Source organism: Pleurodeles waltl, chromosome 3_1, assembly GCF_031143425.1.
Source record: "Pleurodeles waltl isolate 20211129_DDA chromosome 3_1, aPleWal1.hap1.20221129, whole genome shotgun sequence".
NCBI lineage: Eukaryota > Metazoa > Chordata > Amphibia > Caudata > Salamandridae > Pleurodeles > Pleurodeles waltl.
The window spans coordinates 1,298,325,170-1,298,351,126 of record NC_090440.1 but is presented as its reverse complement, the minus strand read 5'-3'; the positions used below and the strand labels follow the sequence as shown (position 1 = coordinate 1,298,351,126).

The window sequence follows — 25,957 nt, the reverse complement described above, 5'->3', positions numbered from 1 at the left end:
GGTGTTCAAAAAATAAATGCTTTCTTCGGCTACCCTAGCCTTGAGGTCAGTCAAAGCAGTCTATTGGGCCGATATTTGCATGCTCTTTGGGACAAAGTCAGCAAGATCTGGCTGGAAGGTCTGCAAGATCTTAGATCCTCACTGGCTCAAACACTCAGGAAGGTCAAGACACAGCAAATATATGATTTTTTGCTGTCCTTTTTACTACTGATTGTCTTGGGAGGCTGATTGGCAGCAGTGATGTGCTCTGGTAACATGTGTAGATAGATGCACTATTCAGGATTCTCTGGAGATTTAGCAGGGCTCTCTAATGGATTTCCCTTTCAATGACTTGCACCTGTTAGGTGAAAAAGCAGATTCTGCCTTGGAACATTAAAAAAAAAAAAAGTAAAGCTACTGCATCACCCTCTTGGTCTCTGGCCAGAGAGTTAAATACCCAGTTTAAAAAATTCTGAGGCTAATCTAGGGGGTCTGGCTTATAGAAGTCGTCACGGCCACTACTACAGTCAGCTCAGTCCATTTGAGGTGGGGAAAGTCTATCTGGCAGGCAACTTGCACGCCACCAGAGCCATCACTCTTCCCAGACCCTTTCCTCTTTGGCAACAACCACCAACCCTCTTTAACTTGCCATTAGTGGTTCACACCCACCCTGTGGGAGCATCAGAGCAAATCTTAAAAGTACACCTGTCCATTCTCTTGCAAGTAGTGTGAGTTTTACTTTCCATCAAGAGGGTTCCAGGTTCAGGAATAGGTGAAGGTTGTTACTCTTGCTACTTCTTTGTGCCAAATAAGGAAGGGGGAGCCTTGGCCCATATTAAATCTTCATCCTCAGAATGCATTCCTGCCAAAGAACAAATTCAAAATGTTCATGCTGGCCCAGATTTCGTCTGACTGTTTGGTGTCTTGGATCTGCAGTACATGCATTTTCATATACCCGTCCCACAGAATATACCTATAGTTCAAAGTATGCAGGGAGCCTTTTCAGTTTGCCGTGCTCTCTTCCAGTCTTACTAGTGCTCCTTGGGTGTTCTTGAAAGTAATGACGGTGATCGCTGCCCATTTTTGGAGAGTTTTACCTTACCTAGCTGCCTGGGTATTGAAGGGAGACTCACCACAGTTAGTTATAGACAACATCCAGATCACAGAAAACCTGCCAACACCATTTGAGGTTCGCGATCAGTGAGCAGAAGTCACATCTAGCTTCTTTTGAGGTTTTCCTTCATTTGATCTGTCCTGAATACTTTGCAGTTTAGTGCCTTCATTCCATTGTAGCAAGTCCAGGACATTTGGGCGGTGATCCCAGTATTTCAGCCTTGGGCCTTTAACTCAGGGAGTGACCTTTCAGCCTCCTGCATCATCTTTGATAACTATGCCAGTTGGCATATGTGGGTTGTGCATTGTAACTTGAAGTTTCATTGGGCCCAGCACCAAGCATGAGGCTGTTCTGTTGCATCATCAGGGCAGGGTTTTTTTTTCGAACCTCCACAATCTACACCTCCATGTGTGGGCCTTGATCAACAGCCTTGTTCTGCCACCACCTGGTGCTCTTCCACGAAATCTAATGATGTCAGGCCCTGGGACAAAACTGTGGTCTGGTGTGACGTCCTCGATGCCATTTACAAGCCCAACTTTCAGATGTTTTATTGTTTGTTGTGTCTTTGGCCCAGAAAGTCTTTGCATTAGGCAGTCTTATAGTTAATTGTGAGCCCTTGAGGCCTTTTTGCATTTGCCAGACCAACCATCCTTGTTTAAATCACCTGTTGTGATGTGGTTTATTAAAGGTATAATATGTGTTCCCTCCCAATCCATTTGTGATGCCACAGTGGTACCTTAACATGAGCTTGAAGTTTCTGAAGTGTACAGCCTTGGAGCCCATACACTTCTGCTTGTTGAATCTTCTGACTCTAAAGACAGTCTTCCTCACTGCAATCATCTTGGCTTGTTGCAAGATTGATCTTTAGGCACTATCGCTGAAATTACTTTATACCACTTTTTTCCCCTGACATATTGGTGCTAAAGATTCAAGTGGCCTTCTTGCCTAAAGTCAGGACTGTCTTCCACAATATAGAATTCATTACACTACCAGTGGTCTTCACCCCTCCTCTCCTCTGCCAAGAAGGACAGTAGAGGTCATCAACTGGACCCCTGAAGGCCATTAAGCATTTACATTGACTGTACCAAAGACCAACGGGTGAACAGCCTGGTTTTTGTGGGATTCCCTGGGGCGAAGAAAGGAAAGGCAGTGCAGAAAACAACCCAGTCAAGGTGGATAGTCTACTACATTAAGATTTGCTGCACACTGGCCAAGAAGCAGCTCTGAAAGGTCCGAGATCTCATCCTAATCATCCTCATCAAGCTCCAGACAGAGGTTTAGCATTGTCAGGGCAGCTGGGATTATGTGGCGTGAAGGCGTAAGTCATGCGTCAAAAATGCATATAATGTAGCACATACTCTTAAAATGTGTGTTTTTATCCATTTTAGATAGAAACAACGTTTTTGGTGAGATCTGCAATTTTTGTATATTATGTGGCAAATTATATGGCACATGCAGTAAATCCTAACCAGGCAGTAAAAGCTCCAGCCACAGAATCACCTACATCCACTGGCCCTCACCACTGTCAATTCTTCTGTTAGTAATTTATTCAAGAAACGTAAACTAAACCTAAAAACTATAATTCCAGTCAGTGCCCAGTTAAGTTGCCTTTTGAAGAAAATAACATTATCAATCTAACTGCCCCAAAATAAACATGTAATGTAAAAACACATAACTATGTAGAAATGGTCCTATATTGCTATATCATGGTTTTGGGGACATTGAAAGACCACTCAACCTTGGGCTTTATGAATCTCTCAAAGGCAGTGTTGGATCAGATTACACAGTATCTCTGCAGTGTCGTTATGTCTAATCAATACATATATCTATCTAAAGCCTACTGGCGGTCGCCAGTTAATCTTAGGGCCTAGTTTAACTAGGAAAAACTATTTTTATTTTGCCAATAACTTTGGTGCCAGTTGACAATTGGTCACGACATGTTCAAAACAAGTACGCCACTCACTTAAGCTGTTCTCTTAAATGTTTTGGGGTCATTCGTCAAGCATATGACAACAAAAAGGGGGGATCCCAAAACACATTTTCCCCAAGCAATTTCTGCTTTTGCTGCAGGGATTTTAGACACGACTACAGCCAGGAAGAACCCTTTTTGTAATTTGGTGTAAATCCATTTACTGGTGGTGGGATCTCACAGGTACCCCGCCGGGGCCAAATAATGTTTGTTTGAAAATACTTTTGCTGCAAAAAGCCCAGCTCTCCTTGTGCTGCTAAATCACTCTTGTTCCCGTCTTCTCCTTGCATTTTCCCCTGTTTTTTGAGTACCTTCTGCTTGCTTTTCCCTCGTTCTCATTGCTTTCTCCCTGATTTTTCACCTGTTTTTTGTATGCCCTCTCCTGGCTTTTTCCTCATTTTCACTGCTTTCTACTTGATTCTTTCCCTTTTTTTTGTGCCCGCTCCTTACTTTTCTCTCATTTCCACTGTATTCTACTGGCATTGTCCCCAGTATTTTGTGTGCCTTCTCCTTGCTTTTCCCTCATTTTCACTGCTTTCTTATTGCTATTCCCTCATTTTTGTATTACTTTCTCCTTGCTTTTCCCTCATGTTCACTGCTTTCTCCTTGCTTTTTACCTCGTTTTTTGAGTGCCTTCTCTTTGCTTTTCCCTTATTCTTCCTGCTTTCACTTTGCTTTTTCACCTGTTTTTTGAGTGCCCTCTCCTTACCTTGCCCTCGTTTTCACTGCTTTCCGCTTGCTTTTTAACTCTATTTTTGTGCGCCTTCTCCTTGTTTTTTCCCCTCATTCTCACTGCTTTCAACTTGGTGTTTCACATGTTTTTTTGTGAGCTCTATCCTTGCTTCTCCCTCTTTGTCACTGCTTTCTCCTAGCTTTTGCCCCCATTTTTTTGTGTGCTCGCTCCTTCCTTTTCCATTGTTTTCACTGCTTTCTCCTTGCTTTCCCCCCGTATTTTAAGTGCCCTCTCATTGATTTTCCCTCGTTTTCACTTTTCTCCTTGCCTTTTCCTTGGTTTTTGAGTGCCTTTTCCTTGCTTTTTCATTGCTTTCTCCATGTTTTCTCCCCTCATTCTCACTGCTTTCAACTTGATGTTTCACATGTTCTTTGTGTGCCTTCTCCTTGCTGCTCCCTCGTTCTCACTGCTTTCTCCTTGCTTTTTCCTTTTTTCCTTTTTTTTGTGTGCTTTTCCCTTGCTTTTCTCTCATTTTCACAGCTTTCTCCTTGCTTTCCCCCCTTTTTTGGTGTACCTTCTCCTTGTTTTCCTTAGTTTTCATTGCTTTTGCCTTGCTTTTGCCCCTATTTTTTGTGTGCCTTCTTGTTTTTCCCTCATTTTCACTGCTTTCTCCTTGCTTTTCTCCTCGTTTTTGGTGTGCCTTCTCCTTGCTTTCCCCTCATGCCTTCTGATTGGTACACCCTGGGGGTTGGCTGCAGGCCATGTGCAGTGGGGGCTGAATGCACATTGAGGGTTGAAGGCCAGGCCTGTGGCCAGACTCTGCAGCCAACCCCACTGCATAAAAAATAAAAAAAACATAGAAATTCACTGAAAAAAAAAAGAACGTTATGGGGTGTAATAGTTAGGAATAAGCATTTACAAAAAAGAAATTCACTAGAAATTAAAGGTTACAAGGACATTATAGTTCGGATCAGAATGTACATGCATAAAACCATATGAATTCAGCTGTTATAGTAAGTTATTTCAAGTAACTATAACTCGTACCCTATGGAAACTGTAACTCCCTCCCTTGCCATACACTAATTACCCCACATATTATATCAGAAATTGAATAATCTATGACATCATTGACAATATCATTGGAACATTTGCAGTAGCTGTAGAAAAATACTTTATTCAGTCAAATTGGACCGTAGAAGCGTGCACACAAATTGAATAAAAACAAACATCACACTAACAACACATAACAAATCCCAAAGTAAAATAAGTGTGGCACAAATATAAACTCCCCAGCTATTCCACCTAATGACTTTACAGCAAGTTACTCATAGAATAAAGTGCATTATATAGAATAAAAACAACTTCATAATCGGACACCCTCAACATCACACAGTTTTGTCAATTTCAGGAATGAGGCTAAAAAACACGCCACTGCATGCAACATCAGGAAGTAGCTGTAAAAACATAAGAGCAGGTTTTACTTGGACGAATTGAGTATGTTTTAACAGGGCAATCAAAAACTTATGATGAGGAGTTTTATAAAAACTACAAAAAAATACAAAATGCAATAAATTCTGTTTAGAAAACTGCCATAGGTGGCCACAGAGACAGATTTAGCTTGATAGACTTTCAACAAAGACCCCACTTGCTTACTACCTATTCTTGCTGAAAAAGAAAACAAAACTCCAATAGTTTTTAGAAGGGCAGTCTTCTTCGCTTTCACAAGGGGGCCCATTTCATATGAGCATTAAACATCTCTCCCAAATAAGAATAGGTTTGGAATCTCACTCTTGACAGTGTACTATTCTGTACTTGAAAAGATCTTAATCTCATTGACTTTGGGTCCAGCACCTTCACCTGCGATTTGCTATAATTTGTGGAAATATCTAAATTATTCATGTTAACCTCAAAACCATCCAGTAAGTTTTGCAACCCCAGAGCAGTCCTGGCCATCAATATGGTATCATCTGCATATATTAATGCTGGGATCCGTCGTACACCTATGTGTGGGCAGTCCACTGGCTTATCAGGTTGCCTGGTCCTGAGGTCATTTAGGTGTAAAGTGAACAACACCAAGGCCAGTATGCATCCTTCTCAAACACCAATCCGTAAGTTAAAAGAGCTTGTACAAATCCACATTTGCAGTAAAATTATTGATCTGAAAAATGTGCATGGCGGGAGCGAAAGTTATAGCTACCTGAGGGCACGAGTTATATATAGTTACATGAAATAACTCTCACTATAACTGCTGAATTTCTATAGTTTTGTGCGTGTAAATTCTAATCCTAACAACGTCCCTGTAACCTTGTTTGTTTTATTTGTAAATATATACGTATACACACACACACACTATCTGTAGATGATTGATATATATATATATATATATATATGTGTGTGTGTGTGTTTGATGGCATGTGTAGCTGCAGATAAACATGCTATGCATTATCCTGCCATCTAGTGTTGGGCTCGGAGTGTTACAAGTTGTTTTTCTTTGAAGAAGTCTTTTCAAGTCACGAGATCGAGTGACTCCTTCTCTTTGGTTCCATTGCGCATGGGCATCGACTCCATTGTTAGATTGTTTTCTTTCCGCCGTCAGGTTGGGACGTGTTTCCTCTCGCTCCGAGATTTCGATTTGGAAAACTCTGTAAAACTCTCTTTTCGTCAGTATTGTCTCAGTCGGGTTTCTATCTTCCATCAACACAGCAGTACCGTCGGGAAAACAACTTTGTCCCTATTCGGGCCAACCGCATGGAAAGCCTCATGGATCGGACTTGGACATTCCGATTCTGTCCTCGGTGCCACGCAAAATACCTGTACATAGACCAGCATCTGGTTTGCAACCTTTGCCTTTCCCCGGATCATCGGGAAGAAAATTGTGAGGCCTGTCGATCCTTCCGATCAAAAAAGACTCTTCGAGACAGGAGGGCACGAAGACTCGAAACGGCGTTGAGAAGCAGTGAAAATCTCGACGTAGAGGAAGAAGAACTGCTGCAAACAGCGGTCTCGGTTCGAGATTCTGAATCCGAACAGGAATCAGAAGAAGACAGACCGGTCACGGCAGGACAACATGTGAGTACGCCTGCCCTTGTACCCTCACTACAGAAAAAACACAAGGCCTTGGGTACACCTCTGCTGAAAGGCCATGGCTCGGCCCGAAAAAAGGCTAGCAGTGACCAACTTACCAGTTCGGCACCGAAAAAGGCCACTCCTCCGAAAACAGCGAAGGCAACAAAAAGCTCTGTGTCCAGCTCCAGTAAACACCATTTTTCGAAGGCTAAAATTAGAAAACCACTTTCGGAGCCGAAACCTTTGTCAGCAACATCTTTTTCGATCCCGAAAAAGCATGCTTCGGAGCCAAAAAGGCCAACTTATACAGAGGAACATGGACTTTCAAACAGGCTTAAAGAAATCCACAAAACCTCTGAAGAGGAGCTTGATTTACACCCAGTACTTGAAGTTATGGATGAAAGGCAGTCCAGGATCCACATCCATAAGGGAACTGGGAGAATTCAAACAGCAGCTCTTTTGTAAACAAAAAGGAAGCTAGCCTTCCAGGAGGAATTGGACACTATGCAGCCTCCAACAAAAGTGCCAAAGCAGAAGGAGAAACCACCACCTCCTCAATCTTCTCCTACTCATTCTCCTCCTCACTCTTCACATCTACCTACCTCTCCTTCTACTAGTCCTACACCAGTGCAGTCACCCACTCACTCTTCTGACTCACAACAAGACAATGTGGATCCATGGGACCTTTATGATCAAGATCCCATTCCTAGTAATGATCCAGACAGCTATCCCTCTAAACCATCACCACCTGAGGATAGCACTGTCTACAACCAAGTTAAAGCTAGGGCTGCAGCATATCATGGGGTCACAATGCATACAGAACCCCTAGAAGAGGATTTCCTATTTAACAACCTATCCTCAACACACTCTACATATCAATGCCTTCCCATGCTCCCAGGCATGGTAAAACACGCAGATCAGATATTTAGTGAACCTGTTAAGGCACGTATAATAACACCTAGGATAGAGAAAAAATATAAACCTGCACCCTCCGACCCTGATTACATCACCCATCAGGTACCTCCAGATTCTGTGGGAGTTAGCGCTGCCAGGAAAAGAGCAAACAGTTAGTCATCAGGAGATGCGCCCCCACCTGATAAGGAGAGCAGAAAATTCGATGCTACAGAGAAAAGAGTTGCATCCCAGGCAGCAAATGGGAGGATAGCCAACTCACAAACACCATTAGCTTGCATGACAGAGCCCATTGGGTCGAGATGCAAGACATAATCCAGCATCTCCCAAAAGAACATAAAAAAGGGCACAATAAGTAGTGGAAGAAGGGCAAGCCATTACTAACTATCAGATACGATCTGCCCTAGACAAAGCAGGTACCGCTGCTAGAAGTGTCAATACTGCAGTCACAATATGCAGGCATGCATGGCTCAGATCTTCTGGATTCATACCAGAAATACAGCAGGCTGTGTTAAATATGCCATTTGATTAAAAAAAACATTTTTTTAGGCCAGACGTTGTCACAGCCATAGAAAAAATGAGAAAGGATTCTGACACAGCAAAAGCAATGGGTGCACTCTACTCTGCACCATACAGGGGGTCCTTTCGTAAACCTCAGTTTCGAGGGGGGTTCAGACCACGGACAGCTGAGGCATCCACATCACAGGCAAAACCAACCTACCAACCGCAATACCAACGGGGTGGTTTTAGGGGCACATATAGAGGACAGTACCCCAGAAATAGAGGAAAATTTCAGGCCTCTACGCAACCTCCACAGCACCCAAAACAGTGACTTCTCTCATTCCCTTCTGCTCCAGACCTCTCCTGTGGGGGGGAAGACTACAACAGTTCCACACAAATTGGCAAAATATTACGACAGACAGTTGGGTGCTATCAAGTATCTGTAATGGCTATTGACTAGAATTGATACACACTCCTCCAAATATCCCACCAAGGTCCCACAAACTAGCCACAGAACACATCAGTCTGTTGCAAGAAGAGGTCCAATCTCTACTACTCAAACAAGCAATAGAATTGGTGCCAGAATCTCAAGTAGGGACAGGAACTCACTATATTTCTAATTCCCAAAAAAGATGGCACCCTCAGACCAATATTTGACTTCAGGCCCCTCAATCTTTACATCCTGTCAGAACATTTTCACATGGTAACTTTACAGGATGTCATCCCACTGCTACAAAAACAAGATTTCATGACAGAATTAGACCTCAAAGATGCGTATTTCCATATACCCATCCATCCTGCACACAGAAAATATATCAGGTTTGTCATTCAAGGAAAGCACTACCAGTTCAAAGTGTTGCCCTTTGGAATAACAACAGCTCCAAGGGTATTCACAAAGTGCTTAGCACTAGTCACAGCCTACCTTTGAAGACGACATATACATGTCTTTCCATATCTAGACGATTGGCAATAAAATCAAACAGTCATAGGCAATGCCAAAATCATACGTATTATGTAATACAAACATTGCACACACTAGGGTTCTCAATATACTACCAAAAATCACACCTTCAACCAGCACAAAAACAACCGTATTTGGGTGCAATACTAAATACTCAGCAAGCTCTAGCATGTCCAGATACACAAAAGGATACAAGCTTTCCAAAATATAATCACACAAACCAACGATACACAATATGTTACCACAAATCCAGCCAAACCAACAGTACACAGTCAGATTTGTCATGAAAATTTTAGGAATGATGGCATCGCAAGACTAAACATGCGGCCCTTACAACAGTGCCTTGCACAACAATGGTCACAGGCACACAGTCAACTTCAAGATCTAGTGTTGATAGACCGCCAAACATGCATGTCCCTTCAGTGGTGGAATTCCCCAAATCTAAACAAAGGGCGGCCATTGTAAGACCCTGTGCCTCAAACCATAATTACAACAGATGCATCAATGATTGGTTGGGGAGCTCACCTAAAGAATCACAATATTCATGGGCAATGGGATGTCAAACAGAAACAGCTACACATAAACCACTTAGAGTTATTGGCTGTGTTTCTAGCCCTCAAAGCCTGTCAACCTCTTCTCACACAGAAGAAAGTTCTTATAAAGACAGACAACATGACAACCATGTATTATCTAAACAAACAGGGAGGGACACATTCATCCCAACTCTCCCTTTTAGCTCAGAAAATTTGGAAATGGACACCCACATCCCCTATCCAAGGGCAATGCTCTATGGATCAATTGGCCAGGGATATTTTCATACGCTTTTCCCCCTCTCCCACTCCTTCCGTTTTTAGTCAACAAGTTGCGTCAAACTTCACTCAACATGATACTCATAGCACCAACATGGGCACGTCAACCGTGGTACACAACATTATTAGATCTGTCAGTAGTACCACACTCCAAACTCCCGACCAGATCTATTGACACAAAATAGAGGCCAAATCAGGCATCCAAATCCCAAGACACTCAATCTAGCAATTTGGCTCCTGAGGTCATAGAGTTTGGATATTTACAACCCCCATCAGAATGTATGGAAGTTATTAAACAAGCAAGAAAACCCACTACTAGACAGTGCTATGCGAACAAATGGAAAAGAATTGTATATTACTGTCAATCTAAACATATTGACCCTCTTACAGCATCAGTACAAGAGATTGTATGTTATTTACTTCATTTAAAAAAAAAAAAAAAAAAATTAGCATTCTCTTCAATTAAAATCCATCTTACTGCAATTTCAGCATATTTACAAAATATACAGCACAGCTCTTTATTTAGAGTTTCTGTCATTAAAGCTTTCATGGAAGGTTTAAAATGCATCATTCCACCCAGAACACCACCAGTCCCTTCTTGGAATTTAAATATAGTGCTTACACAACTGATGGGACCACGATTTGGGCCTATGCACTCGTGACAAATGCAATTTCTAACATGGAAGGTTGCCTTCTTAGTGGCAATTACTTCTTTAAGAAGAGTAAGTGAAATCCAAGCCTTTACTCTTGAAGAACCGTTCTTCATAAGCATAAAGTTGTACTAAGAACAAACCCAAACTTTCTTCCAAAAGTTGTATCACCATTTCATATAAATCAAACAGTGGAACTGCCAGTCTTCTTCCCACAGCCAGATTCTGTGGCAGAGAGAACTCCTCATACATTAGACATCAAAAGAGCTTTAATGTACTATATCGACAGAACTAAACCATTTAGAAAGACTAAACAACTATTTGTCGCCTTCCAAAAACCTCATACAGGCAATCCCATATCAAAACAAGGTTTAGCAAGATGAATGGTAAGATGCATTTAAACATGCTACATTAAAGCCAAAAGACACAACTCTTAGTTACCCCTAAAGCACATTCTACAAGGAAAAAAGCTGCGACAATGGCTTTTTTAGGAAATATACCAATGGCTGAAATATGTAAAGCAGCCACTTGGTCAACACCACATACATTCATTAAACACTACTGTGTAGACGTATTATCACGACATCAAGCCACAGTAGGCCAAGCTATACTAAGAACATTATTTCAAACAACTTCAACTCCTACAGGCTAACCACCGCTCTTTTATGGGAGGGCAAACTGCCTTGTAGTCTATGCACAGCTGTCACTTACCCAGTGTACATCTGTTTGTGGCATGTTCCGCTGCAGATTCACATGCGCTTCCACCTGCCCGGAAGCCTGTAGTTTAAGTTACAAGCATTTGTACATATGTATATATAGTTACATTAGCATGGACATTTCTTATTTTTCACTTGTATACTCTATCACTCCTTCCTTACCCTCTGTGGGAAAACAATCTAACAATGGAGTCGATGCCCATGTGCAATGGAACCAAAGAGGAGGAGTCACTCGATCTTGTGACTCGAAAAGGCTTCTTCGAAGAAAAACAACTTATAACACTCCGAGCCCAACACTAGGTGACAGGATATTGCACAGCATTGAATCTGCATCGGAACTTGCTACAAACAGATGTACACTGGGTAAGTGACACTTTCCATATATATATATATATATATATATATATATATATATATATATATATATATATATGTCCGATGGCATGTGTAGCTGCAGATACACATGCTATGCATATTCTGCCATCTAGTGTTACAAGTTGTTTTTCTTCGAAGAAGTATTTTCGAGTCACGGGATCGAGTGACTCCTCCTCTTCGGCTCCATTACGCATGGGCATCGACTCCATGTTAGATTGGTTTCTTTACGCCATCGGGTTCATGCGTGTTTCTTGTCTCTCCGGTTGTTCGAGTTGGAAAAGTTCTATAACTCACTAATTCTCGTCAGTATTATTTTGATCGCTTACCATCTCTCATTGACACTTAGGTACCATCAGCTCAAACATCTTTACTTGCCCTTCGGGGCACCCGCACCCAACTCTGGCCTGGTCGGTCCGACCGCGTGGAAGCCTCATGGACCGGACCCCATTCCGCTTTTGTCCTCAGTGCCACGCCAAATTTCCCCAACACAGACCAACATCTCGTCTGAAATCTCTGTCTCTCCCCAGACCATCGGGAGCAAAATTGCGAGGCCTGCAGATCCTTCCTTTCGAAGTAAACTCTCTGAGACAGAAGAGCACGAAGACTGGAGATGGTGTCGAAGAGCACCGAACGTCTCAAAGTCGAGGAAGAGGAGATTATGCACACCGCTGTCTCCGTCCGAGGGTCCGACTCCGAGCAGGAGTCCGAGGAGGACAGACTGGTCACGGCAGGACAGTATGTGAGTATGCCTGCCCCTGTCCCAGCCAAGCCCAAACATAAGGCCTTGAGAACGCCACTGCCGGAAGGCCATGGCTCGACCCGCAGTAAGACCTTCGGTGAGCAACCAACAACTTCGGCCCCGAAAAAGGCCACGCCACCGAAGCCTTCTGACTCGAGCCGAAGCACTGGCTCCGAAACTATCAAACATCGATCGTTTGACTCAAAACCTCGAAAATCACTTTCGGATCCGAGGCCAACATCCACTGCCAACCTTTCGATCCCGAAAAAACCAGCTTCGGAGCCGAAAAGGCCACTTTATACAGAGAAACATGAGCTTTCGAAAGTACTTAAAGAAAGCCATAGAATTTTGGAGGAACACACAAAGATGGAGGATATAGATGAAAGGCAAGCCAGAATTCACATTCACAAAGACACCGGCAAAATTATAACTGCACCTCCTCTGAAGCCTAAGAGGAAGCTGGCCTTTCAAGAACAATTGGATACTGTTCAGCCACCAGCTAAAGTGCCAAAGACTAAACAAAAATCTCCACCTCCACAATTTTCTCCTCCTCAGTCTTCTCCTCATTCTCCTCACCTGCTTGTCTCTCCACCTACTACTCCCACACCTGTACAATCTCCTGTACATTCTTTTGATTCAAAACAAGACAATGTGGATCCATGGGATCACTATGATCCAGATCCCATTCCTGATAAAGCCCAGACTGCTATCCCTCCAAACCATCACCACCGGAGGATAGCACCAGATATACTCAGGTTTTAGCTAGGGCGGCATCCTACCACAATGTCGCAACGCACACTAAGCCTTTAGAGGATGATTTTCTCTTTAACACTTTATCCTCTACACACACTACCTGTCAGTCCCTTCCCATGCTTCCAGGCATGTTAAAGCATGCACTCCAGATATTTCAAGAGCCAGTCAAAGCCAGGATAATTACTCCCAGAGTGGAGAAAAAGCATAAACCACCTGCCTCTGATCCAGCATTCGTTACACAACAACTGCCTCCTGATTCTGGAGTTGTAAGCGCAGCCAGAAAGAGAGCCAACTCCCAGTCATCTTGGGATGCACCCCCACTAGACAAGGAGAGCAGAAAATGTGATGCTGCAAGCAAAAGGGTAGCATCGCAGGCAGCCAATCACTGGAGGATAGCCAACTCCCAAGCACTATTGGCTAGATATGATAGGGCCGAGATGAATGATATTATAAAACATCTCCCCAAAGACCAACAAAAAAGGGCACAACAAATAGTCGAGGAAGGGCAGACTATTACCAATAACCAAATCAGATCAGCCCTAGATTCTGCAGACACAGCAGCTAGAACAATTAATACTGCTGTTACAATACGGAAACACGCATGGCTTGGGTCTTCAGGGTTTGAGCCTGAAATTCAACAGGCAGTCCTTAATATGCCGTTTAATCAAAAACAGCTTTTTGGTCCTGAAGTAGACACGGCTATTGAGAAAATGAAGAAAGACTCAGACACTGCTAAAGCCATGGGTGCTTTGTATACAACACAATATAGGGGATCCTTTCGGAAACCTCAGTACAGAGGTGGATTTAGAACACAAACACCTGAGGCATCCACCTCACAATCAAAGTCAACCTACCAACCTCAATACCAACGAAGTGGGTTTAAAGGTAATTACAGAGGCCAATACTTCAGAGGCAGGGGAACATTTCAATCAACAAAACAAGCCTCACAGCAGCCAAAACAGTGGCTTACTCCATCTCTTCCCAGCTCACACCTCACCTGTGGTTGGAAGACTGCAAAGGATCTACAACAATTGGCTACCCATTACAACGGACAACTGGGTATTATCTATTAATCACAATGATTATTGCATAGAATTGGCACAAATTCCTCCAAATATTCCACCAAAACCACACCGTCTCTCCACACAACATATCTCAATGTTGCAAGAAGAAGTAAAATCTCTATTACTCAAACAAGCGATAGAGCTTGTGCCACAAGATAAAATAGGAACAGGGGTTTACTCACTGTACTTCCTTATTCCCAAAAAGGACGGAACCTTAAGACCAATATTAGATCTCAGAACTCTCAATATTTACATCCTGTCTGAACACTTTCACATGGTAACACTACAGGATGTGGTCCCACTGCTTCAGCAGCAAGATTTCATGGCAACATTTGACCTCAAGGGTGCGTATTTTCACATACCCATCCATCCAGCGCACAGAAAATATCTCAGGTTTGTAATTCAGGGAAAACATTACCAGTTCAAAGTGTTACCCTTCGGGATAACAACAGCTCCCAGAGTATTTACAAAATGCCTGGCAGTAGTAGCTGCTTACCTAAGAAGACAACACATTCATGTCTTCCCATATCTCGACGATTGGCTAATAACATTCAACAGTCATACACAGTGTCAAACCCATACACATTATGTAATACAAACCGTACACACCCTAGGGTTCTCCATAAACTACCAAAAATCCCACCTACAACCTGCGCAAATTCAACAGTATTTAGGAGCCACACTAAATACACAAACAGCACTTGCAAGCCCAAGTCCGCAAAGAGTGCATGTATTTCACAATGTATTGGCACAAATTCAGCCAGGCCAACAGCACACTGTCAAATGCGTAATGAAACTGTTGGGCATGATGGCATCATGCATCGCCATTGTCCCACATGCAAGATTAAACATGCGCCCTTTACAACAGTGCCTTGCACAGCAGTGGTCACAGGCACAGGGTCAACTTCACGATCTAGTGTTGATAGACCGCCAAACACGCATATCACTTCAGTGGTGGAGTTCCACAAATCTAAACAAAGGGCGGCCTTTTCCAGACCTTGTGCCTCAGACCATACTTACAACAGATGCATCAATGATTGGATGGGGGCACACCTGAACAATCACAACATTCAAGGACAATGGGACGCCAATCACAAACAATTTCACATAAATCACCTAGAATTGCTAGCCATATTCCTAGCACTCAGAGCTTTTCAGCCTCTTCTCACTCACAAGAACATCATGACAACAATGTATTACCTAAACAAACAAGGAGGGACCCATTCATCTCAGCTGTCCCTCCTAGCCCAAAAGATTTGGCATTGGGCAATCCACAACAACATTCACCTGGTAGCACAATACTTTCCAGGGATACACAACCAATTGGCAGATGTTCTCAGCCGAGATAATCGAAAAACACACAAGTGAGAAATTCATCCCCAAGTGTTTCAGACATACTTTCACCACTGGGGAACGCCAGACATAGACCTGTTCGCCACCAGCAAAAATGCAAAATGCCAAAACTCCGCACCCAGGTACCCACATCCTCTATCCAAAGGTAATGCTCTATGGATGAATTGGTCAGGGATATTTGCTTACGCTTTTCCCCCTCTCCCGCTCATTCCATTTCTAGTCAACAAACTGCGTCAAAACAAACTCAAACTCATACTTAGAGCACCAACGTGGGCACGTCAACCCTGGTACACGACACTGTTAGATCTGTCAGTTGTACCACATATCAAACTCCCCAACAGACCAGATCTGTTAACATGAAACAAACAACTGATCAGGCATCCAGATCCCAAAATACTCAATCTAGCAATTTGGCTCCTGAAGTCATAGAGTTTGGATATCTACAACTACCAACTGAATGTATGGAAGTAATTAAACAAGCAAGAAAACCCACTACCAGGCAGTGTTATGCAAACAAATGGAAAAGGTTTGTGTATTACTGTCAATCTAAACAAATTACCCCTCTTTCAGCGTCAATATAAGACATTGTAAGTTATTTGCTTGATTTACAAAAGGCAAATTTAGCCTTTTCGCCATTTAAAAAACATTTTACTGGATCTCTGCGTATTTGTAAAATATAGAACACAGCTCTTTATTTAAAATCCCTGTTATCAAAGCCTTCGTGGAAGGATTAAAACACATTATTCCACCTAGAACACCTCCAGTGCCTTCGTGGAATCTAAACATAGTGCTCACACGACTCATGGGTCCACCATTTGAACCTATGCACTCATGTCAGATTCAATACCTAAAATGGAAAGTTGCCTTCCTAGTTGCAATTACTTCATTAAGAAGAGTTAGTGAAATCCAAGCTTTCACTATTCAAGAACCTTTCATACAAGTACACAAACATAAAGTTGTACTTCGAACTAACCCAAAATTTCTCCCAAAGTTATTTTCACAGTTTCATATCAATCAAACAGTGGAACTACCAGTCTTCTTCCCACAGCCACACTCCGTAGCAGAAAGACCCCTGCATATATTAGATATTAAAATAGCTCTAATGTATTACATAGATAGAGCTAAATCATTTAGGAAAACCAATCAATTATTTGTAGTGTTCCAAAAACCACATACTGGTAACCCTATTTCAAAGCAAGGGGTTAGCTAGATGGATAGTAAAATGCATCCAAACATGTTACCTAAAAGCTAAAAGGCTGCTATTACTTACACCTAAAGCACATTCCCCACGGAAAAAAGGGGCTACAATGTCTTTCTTAGGAAACATACCAATGGCCGAAATTTGTAAAGCAGCCACTTGGTCAACACCGCATACATTTACCAAGCATTACTGTGTAACTGTGTTAGCAACACAGTAGGCCACAGTAGGACACGCTGTACTAAGAACACTATTTCAAAAAACTTCAACTCCTACATGCTGACCACCGCTTATGGGAGGTAAAACTGCTTTGTAATCTATGCATAGCATGTGTATCTGCAGCTACACATGCCATTGAACGGAAAATGCCACTTACCCAGTGTACATCTGTTCATGACATGTTCCGCTGCAGATTCACATGCACCCTCCCACCTCCCTGGGAGCCTGTAGCTGTTTAAGTTCAACATTCGCTTGTACATATGTATATATATATATATATATATATCATCCAAAGTACTTCTTAAAAAAGAAGACAATGTCGCAGCCACTTACTTGCTCCAGTCCCAGTATTCTTTATTCAGGCAGATAAGCACCATGAGAGACAAAACAAAATACTCGCGTTTCGGGAGACTCTGCTCCCTTGATCACAGAGACACTCTGAAAACCTTTTTCTTTTTCCATTATATCTAACACAATAGGCATAGAAAGTGGACTACAGTTACTAACCGGAACCACTAGCAGCCATCTTAACACTTAGGTGGTCATTCCGACTCTGGCGGGCGGCGGTTGCCGCCCGCCAGGCGGGAACCACCATTTGGACGCTGCCGGCATTCTGACCTTCCCGCTGGGCCTGCGGGCGCTAACTATGTTAGCGCCTGCCGGCCCAGCGGGAAGGAGGGCTGCAACACAGAAGCCGGCTCCGAATGGAGCCGGCGGTGTTGCGGCCGTGCGATGGGTGCAGTTGCACCCGTCGCGCTTTTCACTGTCTGCTAGGCAGACAGTGAAAAGCCGTCCGGGGCCCTGTTAGGGGGCCCCTGCACTGCCCATGCCAGCGGCATGGGCAGTGCAGGGGCCCCCAGGGGCCCCAAGACACCCGTTCCCGCTAGCCTCTTCCTGGCGGTGACAACTGCCAGAAACAGGCTGGCGGGAAGGGGGTCAGAAGCTGCCATGGCGGATTAGCCCAGGCGGGGCAAAATCGGCGGGAAACCGCCGGCCCCGGTTTTCTGACCGCGGCTTTACCGCCGCGGTCAGAATGGGCTAGGAAGCACCGCCAGCCTGTTGGCGGTGCTTCCGTCATTCGTGGCCCTGGCGGTCTTAGACCGCCAGGGTCAGAATGACCCCCTTAGTCTTTAAATACTCAATGTAACTAAGATTAAACTTGAAAATAAAATTGAGATTAATAGTTGGTGAACCTTACTAACAATTACTACATATTACTCACACTTCCTTGTGCTCCAAATTGATACAATCAACCTGAATATATATATATATATATACACATATTTAAATTACACCTTAATCGTTTCACTGTATTGTAAACCAATTATTACTACTTCAATAAAGATACTCATCTTATTTTTAGCCATGTGTTTGTGGGTGATTCAACAATACCCTGAAGATATAATAGCTCTTTTGCTTCTTATAAATTTACATCATCTGGAAAGAAAAAAGGAAAATAAAATTAAAAATTAATTAATACGGAAATAGCAGAACTTCGGCATATAATTACAACCTATTCAATTCTAAATACATTTATATTTTTCGTAATCAGTCAATGTAAATGTACCGATAATTCTTCATCCTTGTTCAGACCAATGGGTTCCATTGTGTTACAACTAATGATCAACCTTGATTCTAATTTTCTCAAGTCCAGCGTTCTATTACCACCTCTTGTTATTAATACAACCCTATCAAGGACCACAAATTGTAACATGTTTTCATTTTTGTTATGAAATCCTTAAAAATGTCTCGCCACCGGGTAAGATTTGTCCTCATTTTTAATTGCTCTTAAATGTTCCAAAATATGCTTTTTTGCTATATGTATGGTACTCCCAATAAAAAAAATTGTTGCAAGGACATTTAAGAGTATAAACACTATAATCTGATGTGCATGAAACATGCTTTTTTATTTTGAACACTTTGTTAGTCCCTGGAAATGATACCTCCTTACAATTGGTGCTGAATTTACATGCCTTACATTTGCCACAAATATAAAAACCCTGAATGGGTTGTGTTATCTTATTCTTAGATATTGTACTGTGGCTTAGTATATCTTTCAAAGATCTACTTCTTCTAAATGTAAACGCCGGGAACTCATCCAATAATTCACCTATATGTTCATCAGTCTGAAGGGCTGGCCAAAATTTGACAAATGCTTTTTTAATTTCATTTACTTTATCATGATATGTAGTTATGAATCTTATTTTGATATTTTCCTTCTTCATATTTTCTACATTCTCTACCAATAGATCCTCCCTTTTGGTCTGTTTGACCCTCTTCACAGCTTCATTTATTACAGCTTGTGAGTAGCCCCTTTCGGTGAATCTTTTAGTCATCACTTTGATCTAATTTTCAAATGCAGTATCCAAACTGCAATTTCTTCTAGCCCTTAAAAGTTCCCCGTAGGGGATACTATGAATCAAATTCTTTGGGTGACTACTCATAGCATGTAATAAACTGTTACCTGCCGTGTTTTTTCTATATAATTCACATTCCAATTTGTCCTTCACTACCATAATTCTTACGTCCTAAAATTCCAATTCAGCTGAATGCATTATACAACTGAACCTAAGGTTCAGATTGTTGCTGTTCAATTCCTCCACAAAGCTCAAAGCTGATTCTTAGCTACCTTTCCAGATACAAAAAAATTCGTCAATATACCTCACCCACAGGACTGCTTGGTTTTCAAAACCAGAGATGTTCCAGACAACCTGCTCTTTCCACCAGCCAAGGTATAAACCTGCATAGCTGGGGGCGAAGCAGGTTCCCATTGCAGTCCCCTGGTCCTGACGGTATAAAATATTGTTGAAAGTGAAAAAATTATAAGTCAAACACATCTGCACCATATCTAATAACATTTCTGTATGCAAAAGGTAAGACAATGACCTCGCCCTTAAAAAAAATCTAACTGCCTCTGTACCCTTTTCATGAGGGATACACGTATAGAAACTAGTCACATCTAAACTTAGTAAAAGATAATCTTTTTCCCATCCAATTCCATTAATTATGCGTAGAAAATCTCTCGTATCCTTGATATAAGAAGGTAAACCCTCCACAAAGGGACGCAAAAAATAGTCTACATATTTGGAGACATTTTCCAGTAAACTTCCCATAGATGATACAATAGGCCTCCCAGGGGGATTTTTTGCATTTTTGTGTGATTTGGGTAAAAAATAAATAGCAGCTGTTATGGGGAATTCGACCTTTAAAAATTGATATTCTTCCCACTCAATCAATCCTGATTCCTTCCATTCATCTAGTTTCTCAAAAACTTTCCTCTTGGCCATTACCATTTCATTTCTATCCACCACTGAATAATTTTCTTTGTCTTGCAGTTGTCTTAAACCTTCCTTTATATAGTCATCCCTGGATAAAATCACAATATTCCCACCTTTATCTGATTTATTTTTTATTACAATACTATCATCTTTTCGTAAGGATTCTATCGCTTCACGTTGTTTTCTTGATAAGTTATCATACTTAGATCTCCTTGAATATCTTAAAGTTTTTAAACAGCCAATTACTCCCTTCTCAAAAACATTAATAGCCTCACAATTAACTTGTGGTAAAAAAGTTGATTTGGGTTAAAAATTACTAGGAGACCTCCTATCAACTTCAATACCCATTTGTGATAAGTTTAAAATCGGATCCTGTTCAGCCACAGTATTCTCATCTAATTCACATAACGTATGCAATAGTCCAATATCTCCAATTATCAAATTTGATACCTTATTGGTACTACTTACGTCTTGGTCTTTAATTTTTGTTTTAAACCATTTTTTCAATTTAAGTTTTCTCACAAAATGAAAAAAGTCAATACGACTATGTGTGTAATTGAAGGGCATGACTGGACAAAACGATAGTCCTAATGACAATACGTCACGTTACATATATATATATATTCCATTTGCATGGACATCTCTTTTCTTTATACTCTATCACTCGTACCTTACCCTCTGCGGGAAAACAATCTAACATGGAGTCGATGCCCGTGTGCAATGGAGCCGAAGAGGAGGAGTCACTTGATACCGTGACTCGAAAATACTTCTTCTAAGAAAAACAACTTGTAACATTCCGAGCCCAACACTAGATGGCAGAATATGCATAGCATGTGAATCTGCAGCAGAACATGCCACGAACAAATGTACACTGGGTAAGTGACATTTCCCATCTTATGCAAAGTGAAATGATACACATATAGTAAGTCATAAAACAGTTGCATTCAAAACTGAAAATCATTGCAGTAAACGTTGATTACAAACATAAGTCATTGATGTTGTTAGCATGAGTTTTTACCGGAGTGGTAAAACATAAATTGTTAAATGTTTTTTAGGAACAAAATTTTCCTTAAAATGTAGAATCATATCAATCCAAAGTTGTTAAAGTAATATCCCCTCTAATGGTGTAAGGTACAACTTAGTAATAAATTGTCCTGTGAATATCTAGTGATGAACAGCTTTCTTGTTTGTTCCGTACACCTCTCAAAAGTGAAAGTTGATTTTGATGTTGGGTTCCTTAAATTGATGACTTTTGGCTGGAAGGTACTGGAGGTCAATGGGAGAGCATGGTCTTATGTCTGCACAAGAGCCTGTTGAACTGGGAATTTATTGTTTATAAACCTCCTATCATACCAGGATATGTTGTATTCTTACGTAGACCAGGAAACCTAGTAACCTATGATTAGCTCTTCTTATTTGCCAACTCAATACCATTTAAGAAGTTTCTGTGTTCTTTAATTTTTTTTTTTCAGGCGCTGTTATGAGTTTTTAGAGCTACTTTTACAAGAATGGCAAACACATTCACTAGAAAGGTAAGGTCTTAACAAAACCTACTTTCAGATAGTATTTATTCTATGATAAATGAAACTGATTTGCAGAATGTTTTAATCCTATCTAGGCAATTATTCATTAACTTGGTTGTCCAATATTACATTGATTCAATCCCTAATTTCATTTTTAGATCTTGTGCAGTATTGCTGACATAAAAGGGGGTTGTTTGGGGCTCTGCTACCTTCTCTTTCCTAGCGTGAAGAAGCCCTATGGAAAATCCCTTATATCCTGTTTGATGGTTGTCTGATTTTTGGTCCAATCCACAAGGATGAAGATTGTTATTAGACAAGTGTCTGCTATTGGTTTTGGTTGGAAATGCTGGTTTATAGATTGGCCTCAGTACTTGAGTTGTTGTGCCAGTGGTAGGAAAATAAACTGACTACTAATAATAGATTTTGTAAGTTTAGGGGACAAAATCTAAAAATAAAAAATAAAAAAAATAAAAAGGAGAGCGATTGATTGGGTGAGTATGGTAGAGGGAAGGAGAAGAGTGGACAGTTTAGAGAGAGTTGTGGTAGAAGGGAAGGGCGTGAGAAGATATCGAGGGGTAGAAGTATTGGAAGTAAGGGAAATAAAGTGAAAGAAGGAGAGCAGTAGAGCTAGTAATGTAGAAGGAGGAATAAGGGGGAAGGGCAGAAACAGAAGTCTAATAGGACAAGAAAAATATAGAACTAGTTGTCATTGGTTGATCCAGGTGACCAGACATGTTACTTCAGATGGAAGATTTGGGTTCAAACCAGCCAGTTGCAATTCTTTTTACCTTTCCTTGTTGAATTTGTGGAAAGGAAAATTTGATTTTCTCTGGCATTAGTTGCAGGAAGTTGGCGCTCATCCAGTCTTGCAGTGTTTCTAAGCATGTTTTCAAGACGTGGGTATCTTGGGAGAATTAGTTTGCAAGTGGATCTGGAGATTATCATAGTGGTAGATTTAAATACATATCTTCTCTATTAGATCTTTCAAAAGCTCTTTCTAGATACAATAGATGCAAGAATGGATCTTTTGGGAGGGTGCCAGTGGTGATCTTTTTTCCATTCAAAGTCGTGGGCCAAGGTAAGTAGACTGACTCACTCCCGTGATGTTAATCAGTAGCTACATATATTGAGCACCATTAGTGATATTCATGGTGCCGGGTCCTCCTGTCACTATAGGAAAGTAGTGATGATGATGCTGAGAGCCAGTTGGTGACCTGCTCATGGTTGCCCCGTAATGAGAGGCACTATCTATATTTATTTGAAAAATATTTGTGCTTATATTTTAATAGTATGAAAGGTCCCTTGCCACTGTACCTAGTAAGGATCGCACAGTGACATATCTCTGTGTTTTTGCTGTCGCATGATAAATCCCTATATATACCCTTTGCTCGAGGGCAGTGCATTATGTATATCTGTGTGAACAGCACCAAGGTTTTTTTGTTGTATTGATATGTTGAGTGGAGGGCACCCTTGATACATCATAGTCCCTCTGAACCTCCTATTGTGTATCAGCTTACATTAGGTCTTACTTTACTTTTTTTGCATTGATAACTTTATTTTAAACAGTGCAATTACTGAAGTCGGGGGAGCAAGAAAAGCATCATATTACATGATTTATTTTTAGATCTAGGTCAAGTTCTCTTGTTCGTTTTCCCTGACCTGAACTTCTTGCTAGATGTACTCCTTTATCAAGCTTGTGTCAACTGGATACATTAGATGAGTTTACATCACAGACTAACAAAGAAAGTGACCTGGCAGGGTAATCCAAACTTATTACACAGTGTTGGAACACCAAAATTTTGCTGTAATTATTGTTATTTACTGGATTCTTGAGGTTTTTAATTCATTGTCGGATACAGAAAATTGATTCTGGTAGGTACTTGCATTCTGACTTTTCTTGTCAATAATACAGCATTGCGACAAAGAATACCCAAGGTGGTGCACAAGCAGAAGTATGGAGCCTTGTTCTTGTCCAAAGAGTTTTTTTGCATACGTCTTGTAAAAATAGTGAAAAAATATGGGTTTTCATCTGAGGAGGTTGGTAATGTTGGTAGGTGTTACGCATGCCTGTTTTTGATTTTTTGGGCTTTTTTTCCGGTTGTAAAAGAAGTTCAAAGGTGGAATTACTGAATGGTCGATGGCATGTGTAGCTGTAGATACATGTGCTTTGAATGGGTCCGCCGTTTAGTGTTGGGCTCTGAGTGTTACAAGTGTTTTTTTGTCAAAGAAGCTTTTCGAGTCACAATATCGAGGCACTCCTCCTCTTGGTGATGTGCGCATAGAATCCTTCGTTAGGTTGTTTTCTCTTTGCCGTCGGGTATGGGCGTGTTTCCTCTCGCTCCGGTGAATCTCGGTTTGGTATCTTTCGAACTTCAAATTCCATTTTTCTATTAACATCGGTATAGTTTTTGAATGCGTTTTCATGCTTTTATTAGCCGATTTGAATTTTATCGTCAGGATCAATTTAACGTCATCAGGGGCATCCACGCCCTTCTTAGGCCTACTTTGGCAACTGTAGCTGGAGAATGATAGGCTATGGAACATACTCCTGTTTCAGTTCTGCCCTCGGTGTCACTCCAAGTTTTCGTATACTGATCAGCACTTGGTATGTAATTTGTGACTATCCTTGAAACACAGAGAAGACCTACGACGCCTGTAGGTCTTTTCAATCCAAGAAGACTCTGCGGGACTGAAGAGTGTGTCGTTTAGAAATGGCGTCGAAAACAACAGATGACATATCCAACATCTTTGGAGAAGAGCACGCACAGGAAGAAGTTAGACACCAGGAAGCCCTTTTGATTTGAGACTCTGAGTCGGACCAAGATTAGGGCATAGAGAGTCAATCCATCCCAGCAACGCAGTACTTGAGTGCACCAGCAACATTACAACAAGTAAAGACTTTTAAAAATACTTTTAAATTGGTCATCGGTACTCTACTGCTCTCAGGCCATGGTAGGATCCAAAAAATACATTTGAATGCCCCACTCTCCGGTTCGGCACAGAAATTAACAAAGACCAAAATGCCTTCAGCACTGACCAAATAGGCATTCTCACCCCAATCTGTTTTGGGATCAAGTCGAAAAGTGGAAACAACCATTTCGAAGCTGAAGAAACTATTGCCATCTACTTAAGAGCAGACATTTTCAGTTCGAAAAAAGCATTCTGTCTCGAAGACTTGAAAGCCGAAAACTATAGTGGGCAAATATCCTACAGTTTTCTCTGAGGTGACATGTTCTGTAGAGCCTGTTCTCGAAGTGATGGACGCTAGACATAGCAAAATTCACATACAAAAAGGAACAGGAAGAATCATGGCTTCTCCTCCTATTCCAATCAAAAGGAGACTTACATTCTAAGAAACATTGCACACTGTGCCTCTCCCTATAAAAGTCTCCAAAGAAAAAGACAAGGCTCCAGAACAACCTCCGCCTTCACCACCGCATTCTCCTGCACTTCCCTCTATTCCACCACCACAATCACCTACATCCTTTATTCACCCACAATTTTCTCCACAATCATCATCACCTCATAGAGATGATCTAAGTGATGTTCCACAAGATGTGGATCAATGGGATTTATACAATCCAGATGCCATTCTCCCTAATGATCCTGACCTTTGTCCAGCAAGGCCTTCTCCCCCTGAGGATACAACTGCATACAGCCAAGTTATTGCAAGAGCAGTAGCATATCATAATGTTAAAATGCATACAGATCTAATCGAAGAGGGTTTTCTCTTCAACAAACTAACTAATACACAGAAAGAGTCTCAATTTCTAGCCATGCTACCAGGCATACTCAGACATGCTAATGACATATTTAAAAGAAACTTTTAGGGCAATAACACCAAAGGTAGACAAGAAATATATGGCTGCACACTCAGATCCAACTTTCATAAAAACGCCACTACCACCAGACTCTATAGTAGTAAGTGCATTATAAAAGAGGGCTAACAGTCAGTCTCTGGGGATGCTTCTTCTCCAGATAAGGAGAGCAAAAAACTGGACCCAGCGGGCAAAAGAGTAGCTGCTCACGCTGAAAATCATTGGAAATTCTCAAACACTCCTGGCGAGGTATGACGGCCCACTGGGACAAGATGGAGGAGTGATTG

The 25,957-nt window shown here is 41.5% G+C and overlaps 1 protein-coding gene across 5 annotated transcripts in view; it reads left to right on the top strand.

Annotated features, from left to right (window-relative positions):
- Positions 1-25,957, top strand: part of CLASP1 (cytoplasmic linker associated protein 1) — a 1,131,138-nt gene that overhangs the window by 499,089 nt on the left and 606,092 nt on the right. For all 5 annotated transcript variants that reach the window (XM_069224628.1, XM_069224627.1, XM_069224630.1 and 2 more), the window contains exon 15: positions 21,802-21,861. In XM_069224628.1, coding sequence (XP_069080729.1) covers positions 21,802-21,861 — 60 coding nt within the window. The remainder of the gene's footprint in view (positions 1-21,801; positions 21,862-25,957) is intronic.